General features: G+C 38.1%; 1 protein-coding gene across 1 annotated transcript in view; it reads left to right on the top strand.

Annotated features, from left to right (window-relative positions):
- Nucleotides 1–18,558, top strand: part of LOC119149755 (prolyl endopeptidase) — a 113,527-nt gene that overhangs the window by 8,163 nt on the left and 86,806 nt on the right. Inside the window, exons 3-6 of the mRNA XM_037391423.1 lie at nucleotides 470–603; nucleotides 3,625–3,755; nucleotides 6,512–6,721; nucleotides 7,936–8,057. Of these exons, the coding sequence (XP_037247320.1) occupies nucleotides 470–603; nucleotides 3,625–3,755; nucleotides 6,512–6,721; nucleotides 7,936–8,057 (597 nt within the window). The remainder of the gene's footprint in view (nucleotides 1–469; nucleotides 604–3,624; nucleotides 3,756–6,511; nucleotides 6,722–7,935; nucleotides 8,058–18,558) is intronic.

Genomic DNA, 18,558 nt, shown 5'->3' with positions numbered 1-18,558 from the left:
GGCAAAAGGGACTCTGTTCTTTATCCATTTCCTAATTTATTTATCATAAAGTATTGGAGTATCATGTATTTGTGATGAAGTGAGGGAAGATGGTATTTCCTAGGTATATACTGTAAGTTAGCTTTTTTGTGCCATTTAGGCAAATGTGAAGAGAGTTTTTGAAAGCATGAGGTTTGGGTTGGTTTGTTTTTTGAAGAGGAATGGCAGGAATCTGTCTTGTCTGTGGCTGAAGGACTGGTTACTCCAGTACATGCCCCAGAGATTTTATTCAAGATAAAAGATCAGTCTTACCACAGTATTGTGGCATAATGTGAATAAGTATGTAAGGCTCTTCAGGTGTGACGCTTCACCACCTGTATGGGGGGGAAGGATGTCTGTGATGCATTGCTTCAGAAGATAGTGTTTCCTGTAGGAATTATGCATTTCTGCTTGAGTTCATGTCTTTTTTTGCGGGATTGTTTTCTTTCAGGCATTTGTGGAGGCTCAGAACAAGCTTACAGTACCCTTTCTCGAGCAGTGTCCCGTCAGAGGACTGTTCAAAGAACGAATGACTGAACTCTACGATTATCCTAAGTACAGCTGCCACTTCAAGAAAGGAAAAAGGTATGTGGGGAGTGTCTTTGCAGTTGGTGACGAATGTAAGGCAAGTCAAAAGCAACTACTAGATAGGAAAAAAAATTATAAATTGTATTTGTATTTATTCCTTTATAGTTGGGAAGTAGGAGGAGTAAGCCAATGTTAATATATATGGTTGCAGGATGCAGAGGACAAGATGCTTGGCTGTCTGCAGTTCGCAGTCATTATCTTCTTGTTCTTTTGTCTTTTCATAGGAGGAATTGTGAGTTTATCAAAACTGTGACAACTTTGTTGGATAACTATTGTAAAAGTAAAACTTTGAGGAGTTCCTTTCAGGGTTGTCACTGTCAATATAGTTAAAGGCACCTCATCCTTAAAACATCATGTCGTATGCATGTTGTTCTAAATATTTACTAAAATACTGCTCTTACATTGGTCGTGTTTTGGGCAGCTGGTGTGACTTTTACTTGGTCATAGCCAGTGAAAAGCAGTGGGAGTTCCCTGTGAAAAATGACTATCCCTGGTATCTGGGGGGGATAGGGGAAAAATCATGTGGAGGACTTAAGGCAACTGATGCAAAAAGATGCGTTTTTTTAAGAAATAATGAAATCCTGCTATATTCCAATACTTAGCCTACTTGTATCCCTGTTTTAATTCTGTTGCTGGGTAAAGAGATGGTGCTTCTGTGGCTTACCCAAGGTCTAGAGACTGCAGCTGCTACTCAGTTAGGTGACCTCTTTCAGAAACACTAGCAATCCCCTAGCAAAAGGGACTAAAGGGATGAAACTGCTGGTTGACTTAGTAACATCTAAGGATTGTTTCTGCAGTTGAAGAAAAGATAGTGCAATAAACCAGCCATTCTTAATCATGGGAAATGCAAATATCTTTTTTAGTGTTTTCAATTTTTTGATCCTTGTTGAGTGGACAGCCAGCTATGCCAGGTATGTTTTCACTGTCATCCATAGGAAAGAGCAGATGTCTCATTGCCTTAAGATTTATGCACAGCTATTGAGGGACATCTGCTGCTCTTTAGTTATCTGTCCTATGCTGTGAGAAGGGTGTGGATACTTCTTACTAAGGGAGCGGAAAGTCTGTACTATGTGGGGTCTTGTAAAATTGTATTGTGGGGAGTGAACCCAAGCTGATGTTGACTTAAATTGCACTGATGTGGCACAGCATATCGGTATATGGAGGTGAGAGGTTTAAGCTCAGAAGCAGTGGAGCTGTGCTGGGCTGTGCTGCATCTGGGGAAGTAAGCTTTGTTAGGTGAGTCAGGCAAAGCTTATTGGCTTTATGTGATGCTCATGCAGATGTAACTATGCTGAATCTGATTCCAGAGCAGGCCTGGTCACTGACTGCTCAGAATTCTGTGATCCATTCTCCCTGTGCAGTGCAAACATGCTTGGGTGTGGTTATCTTCAATGCTGATAAGGCTTGATGTTGCAGAAGTGCTCATGGCAGTGATTAATATAGTCTCCAATAGAATTTGATGTAGCTGACTGTCCTCTAGGAAGAATACTTACCCCAGGAGCTTCATGTGCTTTGACTTATGACACTTTAATTTTAATAGGTATCTTTGTAGTTTTTCTAAGTGTTACCCTATTTCTTGGCATGTGCTGAACTTAAATCACAGTGGTTTAAAAATCATACCAAAACTCCATGTATTACAGTGTTTGAAGAGATCAAGAGGCCACTACCAAGTTAAGTAACAGTTAGTATGGGGCAGGGGGAGAAACTAGTCTACTTGAAGAACTATCAAAACTTCTCATAAGACTTAGAAATTCTTAAATTTAATTACTCCAGTTTTCTGCTGAAGAATAGCTGCTGAAGGACAGTGTCTGAAGAGCTGTTCTGTAGAATCTGCGGAAGAGTGCCCAGGGAGGTGCTGTGTCTTGTCACATTGTTTGACCTTTGCTTCTCAGCTTATTGCCCAGCATTGCAGAAGTGAAATTGGCTAGAAAATGCATGGTCAAATGGAAAATTACTTACTTTTTCTTCTATTTCTTTGATTTTGTCACTCACTGAACATTATTGTTAGTATTTGAACATATTACTAGTTCAGATTGTTAGCCAGGCCTTTTTGAGTATAGTTACCCCTTTTGAATTTACCAGGTTCCTGTGTTTTTATCCAAGTACTGGACAGTCTTAGGGAGTATGTGAACTTAAGTTTAGGTTTGAACATTATTCCATAAATTCCCCTGTTCCCCCAGGTGAAACTGCTATTTGATGTGTTAAGTCATGGATTTGTGTAGTAAAACTCAGAAGTCCTATGAAGGAAGAAACATATAGTACCTATGAATTAACATAGAATAGTTACCAATTTCTTTGAGCTCTGTAGTGTCTTATGTTGTCAAGAGTACCCTCGCTAAAGAGAATTCTGTAATTCTCTGTTCCTATAATTTTTTCAATATCCCTCGCTAAAGAGAATTCTGTAATTCTCTGTTCCTATAATTTTTTCAAAACACACATAGTTTTAAAGACATGGGGAAATACAGGTGAAACAATTTCAGTTCTGTTTCATTTACACATCTGCATGCCACCTGATACAGATTGAAAGCAGCTATATGAGTGACAAAGCTTAAAACATAGTGGGTGGGAACCTGTGCTAATACTTGGATCAGAAGGATGCTAAGGCTGCCAGAGCTGTTTAACATAGACAGTTACGTAGAGTTTATAGTATACTTGGTGTTGCTTGAAATGTGCTGTGGCAAATGCAGCTTTTGTTTTTAAAAGATGTTTTGGATGCATCGAGCAGTCTCTTCTATATAATCTATATCACATTGGGATGAAACTTCTCTTATTTTTAGAGGCCTAGAAATTGGTGTCTGGGCTTTCTCTGTACTGAAGGGAAAGGTACTTACGGAGGATGGTTAAATCCCTGATGGACACAGAGGAAGCCATGATTTCTTCTCTACTGTGAAACTTGTGTTTCCCTTATATTTATCTGCCTTTTATTCATTTCATGATGATGTCGTACAAGTTTTTTGTGCATGCCTAACGGAAAATCTGAGTTGTTCTTGCTTATTTTTCCCTCTTGTTTTCTTTTAGGTATTTTCACTTCTACAATACAGGACTGCAGAACCAGCGAGTTTTATATGTACAAGACTCCTTGGATGCAGATGCCAAAGTTTTTCTTGATCCAAATAAGCTTTCTGATGATGGCACTGTGGCTTTACGAGGTTAGTGAGACAACAGTTTCTGCTGAATAAGTGTGGGTCTTCAGCAGAAGTTGGAGATGGTTTCCAGCTTATCACCTATGAAAGTATGGTTAGAGTGGCTTGTTTTAATCAAAGTAGTCACAATAGGCATACATGATTCTGTATAGTGTTTCAGAAGAACACTTTTAAATCTACATGGTATTCACAATTAACTTGGTTCAGTTTCTCAGTGGCTTTTTTCATAACTCTGTGACAGGTTTCCACCGAAATATGAATAGATGTTGAGGCTGTCCATAGCAAGGAAAAAAGTTTATGTATTTATCTTGACTAATTCTCTTTAAATTGTATTTTGCATCTTTAACGCAAGCCAGCAAGTTACAGTAAGAGACTGTGAAGGAATGTAGTGTTAACTTTTATGTGAATTGCAAAATTACTTGTCTTCACGAGGGCTTTAATGTGTTAGGTGTCTTTTTTTTTTTTTTCTCACCCCCTATTGACTTACTGTAGAAGCAAGACTCTTGAACCCAGAAGTCCTTTAAGTCTGTTCAAGGCCAGTTAATAAAAACAGAGGACAGAATTAGTGGCTTCTTCTTTAAGTGTGACCTGGTTGAAAAGAATCAATATGGGGTTTTTTTAGTGTTGGCCTTCCTTAGATTGTGGATATAAGGAATTGGATTCATACAGTGTTTCTGTATTTCAAAAAAGCTTATATAGAAAGTCTCTTTCCAAATGCACTTAAAGAAACAACCAAGGAACAGGAGGGAAAACTCCTGGTGTTGATAAATAATTGATTAAAAGGCAGGGAAAGGAATAACTAACATTGGTTGTCAATGGGGAAAGCACCAGTAGAGTTCTGTCAGGGACTATGCCAGGACTTGCACTGTTCAGTACATTCACATATATTAGGAGTGAGCAGTGAGGTTGCAGGGTTTGGTGACGATACAAAGTTGTTCCAGGTAAAGGCTGAAGAGTGACTGAAGAGCTGCAGGAAGATCTTAGTGATAGTGAGTGGACAATAAATCAACAGGTAAAAGTCTTTGTGTAGATAAATTAAATGATGCACAGGCGACAAACAATCCTAACCTTATTTGCAGAGGAATGGGTGGAATGGACTCTGAACTGACCATGACCGCTTGGTAACAATTCCTGTAATTGATAGTTCCATGAAAATGTCGACCTGGTTCTCAGTAGCAATCAAACAAGCACATCAAATATCGGAAATGATAAAGAAGGAAATAGAGGGCAAAAGAGAAAACACCATCATATTAGGAACCCGGGAGTTTATACAGTAGCATTGAATACTCAGTATAGTTCCAGTCCCCTCCGCTCAAAAGCGGTTCTGAAATACAGTTCAGAGGAGGGCAGTAGGAACAGTCAAGGATATGGAGCAGAGCTCAGAAACAATTGAGTGTGCCTGGATCAGTCAGCTTGGAAAAGGGACAATTTAGCAGGCACATAATACAGGTCTACAGAATCATTTGTGGCATGCAGTTGCACGGAGAGAGTGAGCAGGGCTTGGTTAGTCATGATTTTTTTTTCTATTACAAGCATGACGAATTATCAAATGAATGCAGTAGGAGTTGAGCCTAAAGCAAACAAAAGATGGTGATGGATCATGCCACAGGATGTAGATTTGTAGAACCCCTTACCAATGGATGTTGGTGGTGCAAAAAACTTCCTGTGGGTTTAAAGACAAGGTTAAGGAGGAGGGAGAAGCATTGAGGATTATTAACCAACTACCTCATGGAAGAAGTCTCCCAAGCTAAAAATGGTCAGAGGTTGTAAGAGTATTTGAGGGAAATATTACATGTGTTTGCATTGTTCTTACTCTTGTGGGCATCTCTTGTTACTCCTGAGAACAGCTAGGCGGAATCTTGTTCTGAATCAGAATGGCCACTCTTAAGTGGGAGAATGTGTTAGGTTGGCACAGTGATGCCTCTCAAACCTACAGTTTCTATGAAATGCAACTTTTCTGTAGGGTTTTTTTTTCAGTAGTTACTTTTAGATTTGTACAGCCTATGATAATTCAATCTCTTCACTTGAGTTGATTTGCAAGAGTGATTTTGATCCTTGTCAACTATGATGGAAGCTCTTTGAAGTTTTTTCAGAATCATGTCTTCCTCACAGTTTGGATAGTGACACATGTATCAGAGGTCTTAGCTGAGAGTACTGGTGATTAATTCATTTGCATGCTAGCAGCAGATTTTTCCAGTGACTTTAGTTTTCATGGCTTTACAGGGTCTAGTTTTCCATCACTCAAATATTGAAGTAATATTTGCTTTATTTCAGGATGCATTGCTTGTGTCTCAATTTCTGTTGACTTCTTTGGTGCTGTTTCTCTCTTAAAGTCTCATTTTAAGTACTCTACCTGTGTGCATTTTCAGCCTCCACCTCCTCCTCCCAACCTCAGGGAAGCAGAGATAATTCAGATGTTGGGCACAAGCGATGTTATGGAACATACTTCCTGAGTATGCATGCCTAAACTCAGATCTGTGAACTACTTGAGAAGTCCACAGAGAATGGAGAATTTCTGTGAATCCCAAATGATAGCAGATGTAGTTGTTTGCACTCTCTTTTAGAAAATAAACTTTCTTTTCTTAGTGTTCAGGGAGCACAGTTGTTTTAACTACTTGCTCAATTTTGCCTCCCTTTCATAGGGATTTGGCTGGTGTGTAGCAAATAATTTTGCCACACAACATTATTAACAAATGCTTTTTTGAAAATATGAATTCCTCATGCTAGTTCTTAATTTGTCTTGTTCGGTTCCAATTTCCTAGGTTATGCATTCAGTGAAGATGGTGAATACTTCGCGTATGGCCTGAGTTCTAGTGGCTCTGATTGGGTTACTATCAAGTTTATGAAAGTAGAAGGTCCTGAGGATCTTCCAGATACACTGGAGAGAGTTAAATTCAGTTGCATGGCATGGACCCATGATGGGAAAGGCATGTTCTACAACTGCTATCCGAAACAAGATGGGAAAAGTGATGGTAAGTATGGCTGTACTAATTGCGTGCTATGTGGAAGCAAAACTACCTTTTCAGCAAATTGGTGCAACAAATAATTAGCTGTGCTAGTTTATACTGAAATAACTAGCTATGCTAGTTTATACAATTAGATGTTGGATTATATCTTGTATGAACCAAGCCTATACTAGATTAGTGTGAGTATCCTGTTGTCTTCCTCTTAAAAGTTTGCTGCTCCTTTACTTTTTCTCTGTGATGATTTACTTAGCTTTCGTACAGGGTGTTATTCACTGGAATCTGATGTCTGGTGACAGCTCGCTTAGATCTTCTCCCCTTATGTGTGTGTGTGGGCATAGGTGAATTGGCTTGGGAGGTTGACCTGATGAATAGCAATCTAGGGCATAAGGTTTTTGTTATTCAACCAGATTAATTCATCTGTGGTTTACAGTGCAGCAACACAAAATGTTTATGCTAGCAAAACTCAAGGAACAACACACAAAATGGAATAAATTGATGAGGAGAGTCAGTAGGGAGGAAATTTTGCAGCTCTTACAATAAAGCAGTGCTACTGAAAAGTTTCTTCTGGAGCGGCGCTCTTCATTAAACCTTGGAGAGTGCCTGAATTTTGCCTCTGTATTTGCTTTTACAGCCTATCATTGTGCTGATTTGCAAGTTGGATACCCACCTTGTGTATTTTAAACATGTTTGTAGTTCAGCAGCTGAAGTGTGGGACAATGTTGCAAGAACAAAATTAGAAAAGAATAAATCAAGTAGCACCTCATACAGTGTTTTAAAACATTTTTTTTATTTTTAGCAAGTTGAAGTATGAAGGTTTCTAGGAATGTTAATCAGGAATAAATCTGTCCTTAGTTGGCCAGGGTGGAGTGGCAGCACAAACATCATTAGAGGGTAGCAGGGATTGTTGTTTTTCTTTGCTTATTTAGTGTTTCTAGAAAGCAAAGCTTGAAATGATAAATCTTCACATTTGGAGAATGTATTATCAGCAATGAAAGGAAGGGGGTAACTGTTTGAACAGGTTTGCAGTGTGGTTTGAAGTTTTTTTGTTTTGGAGGAGGGGTGTGTGTTTGGAGCGGAATGGTTGTAGACTCAAACCATTACTAGTTCTCTGCTGAATTACTCTTTATATGCAAAGGGATACAGAAATTTCCAAGAGTTTTATTTGGTGGTTGTTGGATTTCTTTGAGAACTAATTGTTTTAAATATCTGCATTTCACTAGGCACCGAGACCTCTACTAATCTGCACCAAAAACTGCATTATCATGTATTAGGAACTAACCAGTCAGAAGATATCCTATGTGCTGAATTTCCTGATGAACCAAAATGGATGGGTGGAGCTGAGGTATGGTAAACACCTTGAAGCTTGTCATCATTATGTTCAGTTTTTCGGATTCTAACAGCTGATAGTAGGTATAAAGTAGAAAACACTTTGTTAAAACATTTTTATTAGTGTTGCAGAGTTGACCGTTGAACTAGTAAGAATCACTGATTAAGAACTGCTGAAAATAAGACTTTATAGTTTGCTTTAAATCAGTCCTCAGGCTTGTAATGACACAATTGCATACCCTTCTTCTTCGCTGAGGACGTTCTGCCTGATACATATGCCAGGACAGAGAAGGATCATTTGAGGGACAATGTGTCATTGTTCTTGTTTCTTCTTAGTCAATGTTGAGCCCCAGCCTTTACTTCCAGTGCAAAAAGCTTATTCCTATGATCAGCATTTCTGGATACTTCCTGCCATGTATTTATTGTATTTCTATGTATTTTTGTGATGTCTTTCCTGAAAATGAAATATGTCCATTCTACTTACTTGAAGAAGGGTGACATACAGGTTAGAATCTGTTAATACTGTGCGCACAGTTGGAGAGTTTTAAGTTTCCCTAGAAGTTTTATCGGCACAAATATGGTGTAGACTGTGTTACTGGAGATGGAACAAGTGACTGCTAGAATTGATTTATTTGGCTTGCTTTGTTGAACTGCTACTCTATTGTGCAAAGTCCCAGTGAACCAAAGTGATAGGTAACCATGCTCTGTTCTTTACATGAATGGTTCAAAAGACCCTGAGTTTTGTAACTGGTGTGTGGTTTATTCTTCACATTAGATTTAACAGTGCTTGATTGAGTGCACTGTTTTAAGTGCTGTTGGAATGTAATGGTGGTCATTCTGTTTATCAGGGAACTGATGTTTTTCCAGTGGATAGAAACCTGTTGTAAGTCGTAGTCTCCTAGCCACTATGTTTAGTCAGTACATTTTGGTTCTATGCAGGGTGTCTTTTGGTCTGACACTTTGGATAAATATGAAACATTTTTTAATCTGATTTGGGGTATTCTGTTCATAGAACTACTTTTCCCTGAGTCATTCCATGCTTTTCCCTTTTCTCTCTCACTTCCAGCACATCAGCCCATGAAAATGTTGGGGGTTTCTTCTCTGAGGGCTGCCAGAAAAGTAAGGTTCTTTCAAAGAATTTGAACAGTAGGATCAAAAATGAGACAGTGAGTGAGAATGTGAAGGGCTCCCCAGCAAAGTGACCACACTGAGCTTTCTCTATACAAATCAGACCAACTGTAGGTTCTGTGAGTAAACAGAACTTCTACATAATCTCATCTACTCATGAAACATAACTTTTAACAACTGACCTGAATTTCAGTGTAAACTTGCAAATGGGCTTTGGATTTTTTTTTTTTTCCTGTCCAAAAACTCAACAGTTCTGTTGAGTTTAACTGGCAATAAAATGGAATTTGGGAATTGTTATCTTTATTTTTCCCTAGTTCTGTAAATAAATGGGCTTTCTGTTGGTGACAGATGTCTTGTAGTGATGTATCCACTGATTCACATGAGTGATGCATATTATTATTATTGCTTTGCAGTTTCACGAGCTCATGTACACATGTTGTGAAGGCAAATTCCTTTTCCGTGGGGGAGAGCTGTTGCAGTCTGATTTGTTAGACTATACAGCTTTTTAAGGTAGTGAGAGTTTGCAGTCTTGGATGGTATTAAATCCTGTGGAAATGCAGTCTTCTGTGTTAGGTGTAGAGGTACGCTTGTGTTATAGGTAGCAAAACCTTCTTTGAGATGATAGCACACTAATAGAGCTTTATTTAACCTGAAGAAGCAGGGTTGGAGCATTTAAAGATCAGAAGTACAGAACCAAGTATGAAGAGGACCATGGAAGAGAATTCATAATACAGTGCTTGCAGTGAGTTAACAAAGAGTTTGCTGGGCCAGGGTGCACAGAAACAGCCATCCTGCATCTCCTCGCTCTTCAGTTGTGAAAGAAAAGCTTGAGACAGCCTTAACTGCAAAAGAAGTAACTTTTTTCTGATACTAAATGCCTTGGATAATTTTTGTGATTAATGAGGATATATAGCCCTTATATTAAATGATGAAAAGATTTTTGGGGTGGGAAGAAGAGACTGATAGTAGTTAACTCTAGCTGTAGAATGGGAAAGTAATAGAATGTTAGCATTGCTGTCATTTCTAAAGTCACTGGAATTGAAACAGCCCCATAAGCATTGGGAAGGTGGGGAGGCTTGTGAGTAGGAAACACCTCACTACTCTTCTGTTCTTGTTGAATAAGTTTACATGGCTGCCCATAACTCTTTTCTTGAACTGTAGGAGGCGTAAACTTCCAGAGATGTTGGTATTTAAGAAGAAAGGCTATTCTAAGAAGGAGTGGTAAAGCAGAGATCAACCTCGGTACATAATCGCGAGCTTATCTAAGTGAAAGTACTTTGAAACAGGTTGTGCTGTGAGCTCTAGCTGTAAAATGTGGTGCTGTCATCCTGATACTAATGAAAAATGATTTTTAATGGTTAGGAAAAAACATGTTCTGCAATTAAAAAAAAGCCAAAACAATGCAATTGCAGAATGTGGTTTCATCCTTGTGCCGTAGGCAGAAATCTCATTTTCAGGCCATTCAAACAAGTTTTCTGGTCAATTTCCTTGAAGTATGTGTTTGAGAAAGTGTAAGGCCCCAAAGTAATGGGGGGAAAAATGAAATATCATTAGTAAAAAATCAAATTATATGGCTTATTGGCACTGTCCTGAATATTTTTACTTGGGGCTAATATGCTGCCACAGCTATTTTAAAATACAGCTTTGCACAGCTCAACATTTTATGGAAGTCCACTTCCATGCATTCCTGTCAGATTAATAAACGAATGCTTTTATCTTCCAGGGCCTTGTTGGGCCAAATAGGTAGAGATATTTGGGTTCTCTTACGTTTTACATAAGCTCTAGGGAAGACAGTTGAATTATGGTGTGGGTGGTCTAGTCTCAACTACCAAACCTTTCTCTATAGTGGGACCAGAGCTTGAACTTCCATACTTGGATTTAGAGCAGAATTTGCAGGTCTCACAACTGTTGGGTTGAGGGAGAAAAATGCCTTGCTTGCAAGGCAAAAGGAGATCCTTCAGAGACTGCAAAACTAATAAAGTTGCTATAATATGTCAAAAAAACAAGCAATCATAGGTGTGCTGTAGGGAGTTGGTGTGGTGTGTATTTTCAATGGAGAGAAGAAACTACGTCACTGATTAGGACAGAAGAGGGTTGTGTAAAATTTTGTCAGCTTAATACATTTACAAGACAACATGCAAGAAAACAGCTTCAGGTTTTTTTCCTTATTACACATTCAACACCAGCCTCAAGTATGCTTGATTTAAACAAAATCTGTGGTGCTGAAAATGGTGTTGGCATAAAAATGTAGATACATTTCCAACTCTTCAATTGAATGAATTGCTTGTGAGGGAGAAAAATCTGTTTATTTTTAGGTAGATATATAAGTTTTGAAAAAGAGGCTATCAAATCTTTTCATTAGTCTAGACAAAACATACATATTTCTGGTACAGATTTTAGGGTGGTGGGGGAGTTCGGAAGAGCAGGGATGGAGTTTTTTTGAATAACATCCCAGTAGAGGGCAGTCTGGTATGAAGATTTTTAAAACCTTGGCAGTGTTGTAGCTACTCTGAGAAAAGAGTTTTCCACGCTTCTCTCTTTAAGTGGCATGTTCTTGCTGCTTCTCCATACTGACAGAGCATATCTTTCTTTCGCAGCCAGACTGATATTCTCAAAGTTAATAAGTTATGTAAGAGCTGTTCACAGTTGGTAGTCTTAAAAGTCCCTATGGTACTGTCAGGAATGCAAAGAGGAGAGGACGGAGAGGGTAAGGGGAGCCCTCCCATCCCAATTCTGCCAGCAGTAAAACAAGTACAATTTTTCATGTTACTGTTTTACAAATACTGTGCACAGTCCCTGAATTGACAATTTTATTAATTTTTTTTATGTTTAGAGCTGTCAGTTAACATCAGTGGTTTTCAGCCAGTGAGATGGCCTTGCGAATGAAATTCAGAGCACAGAGTAAGCTGTGCCAGATGTGTGCTGTCTATGGTGTGTTTTCACTTCAGGAACATGGAAGTGGAGCATCCACAGGGGAAGAGTGAGCAGCATGAACGGGAAGGGCTCAAAACATTGTCAGTTTGCTCAAGTGAGACACACTGGAGGATAAAAAAAGGGCTGCGGGAATTTTTCTAAAGCCTTACACTATCTTTGTGAAGGCTGAATCTGGAGTAGAAGCCTACTGTGAATGTCTTCCTACAGCTCTGGCGGTAGTCTGGAGAATTTTACTATTAAGAGACAGGCAGGCAAACTTCCTGGCTGCACATGGGGCTATGGTAGATGGTAATCTCTTACATAGCCAGGTTCCTGATGCTTTGGTACTTTGCAATTAAAAGCAAGCTGAAAGCCACAGGCAAAATAGTGTGTGATGTCTGTCACCTCAGAAGGCTACTGATTTTACTCTGTGCTAGATTTAAGAAAGAGAATGCATATAAATATGTGTGTACATGTTGCTGTGTTCCTCTTGTGATCAAGGCTGTCTCATGTCCTGTTGCAGTTGAAAGAGTCATAAGCACAATAATCTAGGGTCCAAGTCCCAGTTCTCTGGCTTTGGTAGTTCTCCTTCAACTCCAAGCTTTAGCAGAGGCTCAGAAGGATATGGTCAGAATAGAAATGAGCTTTATACCAGCACATTGTATCTGAAATCCAAGTATAAAAAGCCACCTGGAAAAAGGAAGTTGAGTTAATGCTCAGAGCAATTTTTCTGACTTCAGGAATGGATGGATCAGCATGTTATTTACATATAACCAGTCCATGTTCTGCTTAGAGTCTGTCAGGCCTGCTCCTCAAAAAGTAGTAAGTGGTTTCGGTTAGACCTGATCCTGAAATTATGCATTCATGTGATCACCAATCATTAGGGCTTCTGAATCTAGTTGATTAAACCAGTATGATGCATAGAAAACAAAAGCAAGCATTTGTGGCCTTAAAGTACCAGCTTCAGGGCCCTTGGACTGTGCAGACAGTCCCAAGAGGTCGCTTAGCGAAAGGGAGTTCTTGCTCCAATCCTCATCTTCTCAAAAGACTGCTAGAACATAAAATGTGATAGGAGCTATATGCAAGCTTCAGTGACTTTCTGGCACCGCTGCAAAGACAATGTCAGAACATAGCTTTATGTTCCGTTTATTACAAAAAAATCCCACCCCCCTAAAAAAAATGGTGCTTCTTGATCATTTTATTTAATGAAAAAACTGTTTACTCTTCTAGGAAAGGAAATAGCTTTGCTTTTTCTAATAGTTAATAAAAGTTGAATTTGAAAGGCTGGGAGTTTGCAGTGGGTTGTCTTTGTTGTGCAAGCAGAACTGTGTGACATGGGAGCATGTGCACACCTGTGATGTTAGAACACTTGAGGCTTTTCGCATGGCATAATTGCTGTCATCTTTACTAATTAAATCTTTCAGTAAATTCTACACGAATTTTTACTTTTTCCTCTGTAGAAGCCATGTGCATTGTGGTTTTTATGTTCAGTATTGTACTTGTCTGATAGGAAGCTTTAAAATACTGATTAATGCAAGGCAGGTAATGTCTGCATCAATCTGAAATTCCTTGCGTGTAGATTCTTCTTAGTCAAGTCATGTTCAAGTTCAGTAGTGCTAATGCCAAAGTCTTCGTACGGCATGTACCTAAAGTCTGGGAAGTAACTGCTGTCATCAGTCTGTTTTATTGTGGGCACTGGGTACATTCCTAAATGAATATTAAAAAAAATATTAAAAAATTACTCAGTCACTCTGAGTGGTTTTAAACTGTTACATATGTAGCATATACTGAAAAAAGAAGTAGCACTGTTCAAGTGTAGCTTATTGATGCTGTGAGTTTTTAATTCCTGGTTATTGATGCTATACATTTCATGGTTGCATCTTTATTGCCACCCATCTTGCCTTCTCAGGATAGTTTCATGTTCCCATGACTAGGTATACAGTGTCCAGTTAGTGATTTGACCATTTGGCTTTGAGTCTGTCTGTGATTTTTGTGAGCTTTGTTTTTAATTTTTTTTTGTATGTGATTAATTTACTCTGTTTGATTGTTCCATATGCAAAGGGCACTAGTACATGAGAATCAGTACTTTGACCTGCATGTGCAGTTATTTTACAGGTTGTAAGTTATAATGGTGTTAACATCTGCAGTTGAAGGAGAAGTCAGTTTCTTTTCCTCAACACAGGTATATTAATAGCTGAATTTTACTTATTTAATTTTTTGATATCTTGGTATGCAGAAACAAATTATACAACGATCAGGTTTTTTCTACCTTTATAATAAAAAGGGTAAAGGTAGTAAAACTTCTAATCCGCTAGCTTAAAAAGGAGTGATGTGTGTATATATAGTTGCCTTAATGTAATGTGCACTCAAAGGGTTCCTATTTGTGAATTAAAAATAGAGAGCTCTTCCTTATCCTGAATTTTGCAGTGGCGACTACCCAGGTAGTATTCAAAGAACTAGCATTAATGTTCGCTGGGATTACTGTCATGCACTTTACTTGGAAGCAAAGCACTTTAATGTCTCTCCTATTGAAGTTTTAGTTGAGGAGTAATACATAAAGTCAGGAAGTCTGAAAACCTGACAACCTTCTGCTATTCATTCTCTTTTTTTTGTTGTTGTTGTTTAATTATGTATGAATTTTTGGTCTGAAATGTGCTGCTAGTAGACAAAAATATTTAATTTCACTTTTGCTGTGGATTCTACTAGATGGTTATTGCTGTTATAAATGCAGAACTCATAACCCTTTGGTGCTCCTTATATGGCTTGTATCATGAATTAACTATATTTTGTAATGAAAGAAAAAAATCTTAAGTATTTAGAAAACTCCTGTTACTTATTAGGCTTTAGATAGTTTTTCTTTTGCTATTCATTGATTTATTGAATTTACATGTAAACCACTTCATCTCTTAATGTTTTTCTAAGCAGTGGTTACTTTTCATCAAAATGGAGAGAACATGTAACATTGAAAGAAAATTGCTAGTAAAAGCCAAAAAATACTCCACTATAAACCAAGACTTCTCTATAAAGATTTTACCTTGAAGAGTTTGATCCTTGAAAGACTAAACAGACTAGTACTTGGGAGCACAGCTATTGTAATAATATTTCTGTATGTTTGTATGGTGTGAAGATGGTCACAGCAAGTATTTCAGAAATAACAGATCAAACAGATTCAAAATTGCCAAGTGACTGCACGGCAGCAGTGAAACTGCAAACTGTATACCAGCATCAGCTCTTGGAAATAATGCTTCCTTTACTAGTGCTGAGTTAGGGATTAGTCCTGTGCTATGCCAATAAAGTCATTGTTATGCTAAAGGTTTCTAAAAGCTCCAGCTGAAAGGCTACAGGATTTCTTCTGTCCTATTTTGACAGGACCAAAACTTCATTTTAAGATGTTCAGTTGCTTTATAACCTCCCTATCTTTTACTTGTGGGTTTGTTTGAAATGGTAGAAGTTATTTTAATGAGAGAAATGTGCACTCACTAGAATATTACAGATCTCTCAGAAATTCTTGAGATGCGTTTCCTTTTCAGCTTGGATGTGGAAAACCAGGATAATTTACTTATGATCCAGGCTGTCAGTTCTGAATTACAGCTGTCTCCCTTATGCTGAACCATTCTAAAATTTGAGTGAAACGCTGGTATGAAATTTCAGTTCATAAGTTTGTGGGCCAAAAGCAAGGACTGTAGTTCAGCTCGTGAAGAAGATGTAGCAGCATAAGAATAACCCAGATGATAGTTGGGAAATCCTGTTTCCTTTTGCCATTCTGAAACCCAGACTGTTGTCTGTTTACAGTATAGAAGAGTCAGTGGTGTTCAGGCCGTGATCACACATTCGTCACTACTGCCATCTGAGCTGCCTTAAGCAATCTCTGTTCCTATTATATATGTTTCCAGCTGCCTGGTGCAGTGTGTTAGCTCAGCCATTTGTGCAACTGCACAGTGAACTGACTGAGATACTAAGCTGGCAGAGGGACAACTTCATTCTTTTTCTTTTTTATTGGGTTTTTCTTTCTTTTTTTCTTCTTCCCTTCTTGGACTCTTCATTGTGGGTTTTTTTCCTGGATTCTTCCCCCCCCCCCCCTTTTTTTTTTTTTTAAAAAAACACATTATTTTTTTCAGCTGGATAAGCTCCCCAGTCTGGTTTACCTCGCAAATGGTAAATGCTTGTACTGACATGACTAGGGGAATGAACTTCCATGGATACAAGCAACCATAGTAGTAGGAAGAGGTAGAGATTGAGACCACATAAGCAGGTACTGCTGCCAATATTTTCTCATCAAACTGCAACTTTGCAATGTGAATGTCTAAATCTGCACTATAATACTAAACATTTTAGCATGCTGCAGTCAGCAGTTTCTTGTCCTGTTTCTGTCAAGTTCCTTTGGGTTGTAGAACTCATGGACGCAAGAACAACTTTAGTGATAACTAGAGACAGACCTAATTGGCATCCTACCAACAATAAAATATGCTTTGGTAGTTCTTACTTCAAATTAAACATAAACTGCTATCAACTCTTCACTAGTTTAGCTGGGAATATGGAGGACTCACGAGATGTACTCAGATTTGCTGTGATCAGAGGTTCTGAATTGCCTTTGCAACAACTTCATCAGAAATTTGTGAATAAGTTCTTTCTTGGGTAAAGCAAGCAGTCTTCTGTTAACTGTTAACTCACAGCACCAAAAAACAAGTTTATGTGGGTTCTGACTATGACTGAAATAATTTTGTGTATCATACTCTTGAGTTTAACTGAAATTTATATTTGTATATATCACTTTCAATAATTTAACACGTTTGAGGAATTGGCAAGGTAAGGAAGGAAACTTGGTGCTTCTACAAGTATGAGCACTTGTTTAAGCAGCATATTGTAGTTACTAGTTTAATTAAAACTGACACCTGCAGTTAGTGTTTGTCTAAAAATACTGAAGATGCTTCTTTCAAAAAAGATCACCTCATCTTCGTTTCCATTTCTGAATATACTCCCATCTTGGAAAGAGGTGGCAAAATGTCTCAATTTTGCAGGCTGCCCTGTTAAAGCTATTTAGCTGTTTCATATATTTTTTTATTAATTTTTTTTGTCCAGTAGGAATATTAGGTGTTCTGTTTGCCTTGTGAACTTTCAGCTGTATGGACTTTTTCTAGTAATATAATTAGTTGTATTTTTGTACAGGCATTTTTTCAACAACTTGGAAACACTCATTTGGGTTTGTGGATTATTTTTTTGTTGTTGTTGAGGGGTCTTTGGTTGTTGGGGTTTTTTTGTTAGTGTTCACATACTGAGATTTTGCTCTGTATTCTACAAAATTCCCTTCTTGTGTCTTCAGGACTGTGGCTCTGAGTAGCAGCACAGTTAGGATGCAATTCTTCTGAAATTTATTTTGCATAACTAATTCTACAGATATTTTGCACAATTAATGTTACAAATATTAACCAAAGTAAATCTAAGTAGTAAATAGAACATACAAATTTTTTTTTGAAGACATGTTTAGAGCTAAATGAAAAGTTTCCAGAACTCAAGATTCGTATTTTGCGACTAGGGGTTTAAATTCTAGGAAACAGCCTTCTGTATCAGGTGTTAATAAAACATCAAAATCTGGTTATTTTGGAATATGGTGAAAACACCTCAGTCAAGAGAGGAAAACTTCAAGTTAATGACTTCTTGTTACTTCCTGCCTTTCTTTGATAGACTTGCACTTTCAAAAGCTTTGCCAGGAAACAGTGTATTTGCAAAGCCTGAGTAGAAAGAAGGATTCATTGATGACTTTATGAACCAGCAGATGCCATTTTGGAAATTTTAGTGTGTGTATTTATAAATGTGCAAAAGCAAACCATGAAGCTTGATCAGAAAACGTATAATGTGCTTGTAGCTTTTAATGTTAATTTAACAGTAGCATTAGATTTTTGTGTGTGTAAACCTAATGAAAATGGCAAAAATGAAAACTCCATAAGCATCATTTAGTTTGCCACAATAAGCAAAAGTACCCTTAAAATGACTGGCTTGGTTGGTTTCTAAGAAATTTCATACTGCTTAGTCTCAGAAAACACACCTTATTAGTTCCATCACTTGAGAACTTGAGGGAAAATCTGTTGTGAATTAAGTGACCGTCATTCAGATGGACTAAACTTGCCAGCCTTTTTCCACCTCTGAGATGGACTTCTGGCAGATGCCTTAAGGTAGCCAGAAATCCAGAGCTAACCTCTACAACTTGGGTAGCTTTTTCCATTTTGTGTTGTACTGTGAATAACAGTATTAAGTAGGTGAATATTCAGCTTTTGCTTTTAAAAAATAGGTTGACAGAGCAGCTGTGCAGAGCAAGCATGTGTGCCATATATCAAGTGCTGACATGGTGGTTTTTGCTTTCCTGATATTGTGAGCAACTAAATCTTGGTTTTCCCATTCAAACAACAGGTATTGCTCTGATTAAACTCTACTGCTCTCTACATAGTACTGTGATGGCATGTATTAGAGATGCGCATGTG

This window comes from Falco rusticolus, chromosome 6 (assembly GCF_015220075.1).
Source record: "Falco rusticolus isolate bFalRus1 chromosome 6, bFalRus1.pri, whole genome shotgun sequence".
Lineage (NCBI taxonomy): Eukaryota > Metazoa > Chordata > Aves > Falconiformes > Falconidae > Falco > Falco rusticolus.
The sequence above is the reverse complement of the archived record's forward strand: the minus strand, read 5'-3'. Positions and strand labels throughout refer to the sequence as shown.